Below are 6588 nucleotides of genomic sequence, written 5' to 3' on the forward strand. Positions count from 1 at the left end.
GGTAGAGCACTAGTCTTGAGCAAAAATGCTCAGGAACAGACCGCATCTAGGCTCTGAGTTCAAGCCCAAGGGGGAAATATACATGGATCAAAATTTTCAACTTGCTAATTCAACAGAACAAAAAATGTTGTAGAGCAATAATAAACCAATAAATCTATGAAGCATAAGAAATAAGAATATTCCCAAGAAGACAGGTTACCAGAAATATGTAGCCAAATGATTTCTACTTAAGGACAATTATCAAAGCCCAATTTAACATTTTTAAAATATCAAGTAATATTTTAATTTGTTAATTTTTCAAAAGTTAGGCTAGTAATAAATCTAGCTTTATTTTAGTAGTCACTCAATATTTTCTTAGATACCTGAATGAACTTGGCTCAAAAGGTAGAGTCCTGGGCTGAGAATGTGGCTTAGTGGTAGAGTGCTTGCCTAGCATGCATGAGGCCCTGGGTTCAATTCCTCAGTACCACATAAATAGAAAAAGCTGGAAGTGCACTGTGGCTCAAGTGGTAGAGCACTAGCCTTGAGCACAGAGAGGCTCAAGGACAGCACCCAGGCCCTGAGTTCAAGCTCCAGGACTGGCAAAAACAAAAAGGTAAGAGTCTTTATTTAACAAGCTCAAAGCTCTGAGATCAATCCCTAGTGAAACTCCAATCCCAGCCCCCAAATCTTAGAGAGCAGATTCTTTAAAATAGGACATCTATATATGCTTTCATAACTTTTTCATGAGAGAAAGAGTAATGGGAAAATACAATAAAAAGTTAAATCACAAAAGAAAAATAATGTATACTGCTACTAGGAAAGGAAAATACTTGGTTATTTAGAAAGACTATCTCTAGACCAATTCTACTACAAAATAAATGTCCTATTAATAAAATTAGAAAAGGAATGCTGAAATTATTTTTAATAATTTATTTTTTTCCAAAATTAAAAAATTCTCATCAATTGCTGAAATTTAACTTCTCTAAAATATTAGAAGAGAATGAAAAATGTATTCTTGGTATAAGCAACCAATTCATCATTTATTTCTAAAATAGCTAATCATAAATGTTCTCATCTTTTCATTTTAAGACTTTTTTCTCCTAAATCTCAAGAATAGTTGAATATAAGAACTCTTTCCTACTTTAATAAGATGTTATTATATCTCCATCAAACTGACTTGAAAAATTGTAAGTATGAAATCTTATGCTTATACTTATGAATTCAATTATACTTAGGAATTTTACTCTGAGTATCAGTAGTAAACTCCCAAATTCCTCCATCTCCAAGATGGAGGAATTCTAAGGTTAATTTAAGGTTATTCTAAGGTTAATCTACCATTAACAATATTTCATCAGATTACTTCCTATGACATTGCAGTATGTGATTCTTTGAGAAAGGCTGACAAATCTAACTGCATTACCTCTTTATCTTTCAGTCCCAGGAGCAATACTTCTTCCATAAGGGTGAGGCGGATATCCTTAGCGTCACCAGAGTCTTCATTATCTGGACTCTTCTCTTGACTAGTGTCTTCCTCACTTTCTACCTTCTTTTCACAGTTCTTGCTTAATTCAGTACGACGGGTACGATGAGTTAAAGTGGTCATTCTCACCTAATTTTAGAAGTAGTTAAAAATATCTGAATAATAAAAATGTTAAATACATATATGTATGCTTATAAGCATATTTGTATACTAAAATGTACACAAGTGGAAAGTATTTATAAACTTAAATATAGATATTAATGACCAGAAAAATTGGGAATGTATCCCAGTATCTTTTCCAAAATCCAACAGTTTTAGACCACAGCAATGACAAGAGATCAATCAGTAATTTGAAGGACCAATCAAAATGATCACCTTTTAACATGCTGACTTCTTGCAATTCTGTAACTCAGTAGGGTATTCTACTGTGGTTATCTATCTTTTACAAAATAGATCTCTAAACCCAGAGTTGGTGACTCATGCCTATAATCCTAGCCACTCAGAAAGCAGAGATTTGAGAATCCCAGTTTGAAGTCAGTTCAGACAGGAAAATCTGTGAGACTCTTATCTCCAATTAGACACCAAAAAAAGTTGGAAATTGGGGATGTGGCACACGTAGTAGAATGCCAGCCTTGAGCTTTAATAAAACTAAGGAACAGTGTCCATGCACTACTGACAAATAAAAAACAAAACAAAAACAAACCCCAAAACTTCTAAGTATGATGTGGCTCAAATAGCTCAAGGAGTATTAGAGTGCTTGCCTAACTAGTTCAAAGCTGTGTATTCAAACCCTAGTGTGGCCCAAACAAAACAAAACAAAATGGATCTCCAAGTTAAATGAGACTGCACAGTAAAATATTATGAGCATTCAGCTGCCATACACACACACACACACACACACACACACACACACACACACAAAACACTTCTGTAAATATTCACTGGCACAAAATGACAACCAAATTAGAAAATAAAGAACAAGAAAAATGAAATATATGTTTTTATATTTTCTTCTCAATGCATCTTATGCATTCACTTTGTAGGTCACTAGGCTAGAAAATTATATTGAAAAAATCATGTATAGTAATTTCAGTACTTATCATCTCAGGCCTTAAGTAGCTACCTTGCAAATAAAGAAATAGCTAAAATAACAACAAAAACCATCAGTAAGGGCTGGGAATGTGGCTTAGTGGTAAAGTGCTTGCCTAGCATGCATGAAGCCCTAGGTTCAATTCTTCAGTATCACATAAACAGAAAAAGCTGGAAGTGGCACTGTGGCTCAAGTGGTAGAGCGCTCACCTTGAGCTGAAGACTCAGGGACAGCACTCAGGCCCAGAGTTCAAGTCCCACAACCTAACCCCTCCCCCGCCCCCAAATTATGTCAAACACATCCTCTTATACTCTACTATAGTTATTTAAAGTTAACATAAATCATTTATACAAATCTAGAGGTCATTTATTAAGATGATATAAAACAAATATTTAAAACCAGAAATTATACAAAATATCTTTGAGATAAAAAGAATAGGATTTAAGAGCCATTATGACTGAATCTTATTCTATTTTCTAGCAGGATTTCTTATTACCACCAAATAGGTATTATTTTCAAGCTTTTTTCCAACCATGCCTCCTGTTTTCTTTCTGCTTCTGCTCCATGGTATTTTCTCAGGGTTCTCTCTCTTTTCTTTTCTTCTCTAAATTTTATCCATTATTTAAGGCCTACTTAAGAGTGAATCAGTCTTTCCATTACCTATATGTCTCAAGCCAGAATTGGTCTCTCCCTCAGCTGTACTTTCACAGAACTTTATTTATACTTACTTCCTTTAAAGTATTGATTATAGTCTCTCTTTTGGCATGGCTGTCTCAACTGCAAACTTCTCGAGGGTAGTGATATTGTCTTCTTGGGTTTTTATATTCTCCATAGCAACTAGCACGTCTTTAACGTTGTAACTGCTCAATAAATATATACTGATTAACACGAATCCTCAGAAATGCATGTGAGCATTTTAATAGAAATACAAATGAAGTGATTTTCAAATGATTCTTTGTACAACGGTATACATTTTAAATACAGTATTCAGTAGGAGGCAAGAAAAGTGGAGGAAATATACTATGAAGTATATACATTAGGGAACTATCCAGCATTCAATTGGGATTATTTTCTAACCTAATCCAAAAAAACTTTAAACCTTGTGTGTGTATGGGGGTGGAGGGGGAGGGACTGGACAAAGAGGAATTTTGAGAAATTTACTAGTCACAAGTCCTACTTGGAAAAAAAAACAAATGACCAAATATATATATATATATAATAAAAACCTAGCTTCCCCTATAAAATAATGATTTTTAAATTAGCTTTTTTTTGTACATTAGGAAATCTAATTTTCCGTTGCTTACCTGATGTTACTTCTGGATTACAGTTGGACTCAGGCTGCAGCTTGCGATCTATTTTAGGAAGACACCTGTTTCCACACCCCACCCCAGTCTTAGTAGGTGGAAAAACTTCTCAGCCACGGAGAGAGCACAAACTTCCTGATCCTTCGTTGCAGAGAGGGAATAACACATCAGCTTCCTTAGGATCACTAGGCAACCTACCTTGGTGTTTCTTCATCGGACCAATCAGAAACCTCCAAGGTTCAGTTCAGCCTATCGGAGCTTAAGAGGGGAGGCTCTCCCCAGGCTATTGTGTTGCGATCCAGACAAACATCACCAAAAGGAGGCAGGTTTGGGTTCAACCTGACAGCTGGTCAGTCCAATGAAGAAACCTTGGTGGAACAGAGGAAAGAGGGCTACGCTGCCCACCCCCATTAAATCAGCCAATCAAAACATCCAGTGCGCTAAAACGGGCCGCCAATCGTGAAAGGTTTCCGTTGGCCAATTTCAGGAAAGCAGGTATGTTACTTGGATCAATACATATTGGGACAATTTTCAAGTAAGTTCTTGGATCCAAGTAATAAATCTAATAAATAAACATTTAAAAACTGATTGTTTCTGTCAGCTAAACCCTGACTTGACTGTTCTTTTAAAACATTATGTCAGTTTGTGGATGTTATTTGGTTTACCAACAGGACTGAGAGGTACGTGTCTTTCTTTTCTTTTCTGTTTTGGTCGGTCGTGGGCTTGAACTCGGGCTGGGCGCTGTGCCTCAGCTCTTTGAGCTCAAGGCGAGCATGCTTCTACCACTTGAGTCACAGCGCCACTTCGGTTTTCTGGTGGTTAATTGGAGATAAGAGTCTCCTAGACTTTCCTGCCAGGGCTGGCTTTGAACCGCGATCCTCAGATCTCAGCCTCCTGAGTAGCTAGGATTACAGGCATGAGCCACCGCCGTCCAGCTTGATGGGTGCATTTCTATCATCATGCTCATATTAACATTCCTTAGGCTTGTTAATTTTTTTTTGTTATTTTCAGGCAGGTTTTAAGACTTCTTTCCTAAAACCAAGGAAATGCTAAGGCTAGAAATGTGCCTTAACATTTTTAAGTTCTAGTAAGGGCTGGGAAGGTGGCTCAGTGGTAGAGCGCTTGCCTTGCATTCCTGAGGCCCTGGGTTCGATTCCTCAGCACCACATAAGCAAAAAAGAAAAAGCCAGAAGTGGCACTGTGGCTCAAGTGGTAGAGTGCTAGCCTTGATCTGAAGAGCTGAGGGACAGTGCCCGGGCCCAGAGTTCAAGTCCCACGACCAACCAAAAAATATTAAAAAGTTCTAGAAAGTGTTCTATTCTTGAAAATATTTTCTACTGAAATATTAAACAGTACTTCCTGCTCAATAAAAATTATAAACGAGGGCCAACATTCTGAACAATGTTTTATTTTTTATTGATAACATGCTAGTCTTTAAAATGTCGTCTTTTTATCCTGTAGTAAGAAATGTAAAAAAAAGTACCAATTTCTAATTATACATCATATATTGTCAATTAAAGAATTGAAGAACACCACAATGACAGCCAGTTAGATTATACAGTTTTTACATTAGTAAAAAATGAGTCTACAAAATTTTAATGCCAAAATAATTATTGTTTCACAAAATGATTTTAGAAGGCTTTAAAATCAATTAAGGAAAATGTCCACTAAAATTGAAGGCAGATCAATATTCCGTAGATAATGAACAGAATCATTTATATTTGTACTTTTGGTTCTCTTGAATTTATCTCAGGTAAGGTTCAGGATCACAATATAATAGCTATTTGATCAGTTCATTTTAGTGTATGAACTACTTAAAACTACAAATAAATTTTCAGAGTTCAGAAAATTCACTTAAAAATGGTAATATAGCGCCTTTTAGTTTAAATGTTGAGAAGAACTTTGCAAATGTTCAGAGGGAAATTTTATATATTTTCCTTTGGTTCACTAAACTTTCTTCGCTTTGGAACTGACTCTTGGCTAGAAGAATCAAAGTGATGGAAGGCCTGTAAGAAGAAAACAAATATTAAGATATTTTCCAGTTTACATGTCTTTAATCTTGTATTTATTTTCATGGTGCTGGGGTTTCTTCTCTCTCTTTTTTTTTGGTCGGTCTGGGCTTGGGCACTCTCCTTGTGCTCTTCAAGGGTAGCGGTCTACTGCTTGAGCTACAGGGCCACTTCTTTTTTTTTTTTCAGTCGTGGGGCCTGAACTCTGGGTCTGGGAGCTGTCCTCAGCTCTTCAGCTCGAAGCGAGCGCTCTACCTCTGGAGCCACAGCACTACTTCTGGCTTTATGTGGTGCTGAGGAATTGAACCCAGGGCCTTATGCATGCAAGGCAAGCACTCTACCACTGAGCCACCTTCCTAGCTCCCCACAGGGCCACTTCCGATTTTCTAGTGGTCTACTGGAGATAAGAGTCTAACCGACTTTCTTGCTCAGGCTAGCTTTGAACCGCGATCCTCAGACCTCAGCCTCCTCAGTAGCTAGGATTACAGGTGTCATCATTTCAACTAAGATAGGATGCTTGGCTTTAAAAATAGAAGTAGAATAAAAGTCGTGGGCTTAGGGGCTGGGAAGATGGCTCAGTGGTAGAATGCTTGCCTTGCATGCCTAAGGCCCTGGGTTCGATTCCTCAGCACCACATAAGCAAAATAAAAAAAAAAAGCCAGAAGTGGCGCTGTGGCTCAAGTGGTAGAGTGCTAGCCTTGAGCTGAAGAGCTGAGGGACAGC

General features: G+C 37.2%; 2 protein-coding genes across 3 annotated transcripts in view; both read right to left on the reverse strand.

Moving 5' to 3' along the window:
• Golph3l (golgi phosphoprotein 3-like) overlaps positions 1–4036 on the reverse strand; it is a 41791-nt gene extending 37755 nt beyond the window's left edge. The window contains exons 1-3 of one of the 2 annotated variants that reach the window (XM_013015405.1): positions 3857–4036; positions 3281–3412; positions 1403–1591 (exon numbers count right to left, since the gene is read on the reverse strand). In XM_013015405.1, coding sequence (XP_012870859.1) covers positions 1403–1585 — 183 coding nt within the window. In that variant the 5' untranslated portion in view covers positions 1586–1591; positions 3281–3412; positions 3857–4036. The remainder of the gene's footprint in view (positions 1–1402; positions 1592–3280; positions 3413–3856) is intronic. The other variant, XM_013015404.1, reaches the window with a different exon arrangement.
• Positions 4037–5256: 1220 nt separating this feature from the next.
• The window catches only part of Hormad1 (HORMA domain containing 1), a 30043-nt gene continuing 28711 nt past the window's right edge, over positions 5257–6588 (reverse strand). Inside the window, exon 12 of the mRNA XM_013015153.1 lies at positions 5257–5862. Coding sequence (XP_012870607.1) covers positions 5782–5862 — 81 coding nt within the window. The 3' untranslated portion in view covers positions 5257–5781. The remainder of the gene's footprint in view (positions 5863–6588) is intronic.

The sequence above is a fragment of the Dipodomys ordii genome, unplaced genomic scaffold (assembly GCF_000151885.1).
Source record: "Dipodomys ordii isolate 6190 unplaced genomic scaffold, Dord_2.0 Scaffold26, whole genome shotgun sequence".
In the NCBI taxonomy this organism is placed as follows: domain Eukaryota; kingdom Metazoa; phylum Chordata; class Mammalia; order Rodentia; family Heteromyidae; genus Dipodomys; species Dipodomys ordii.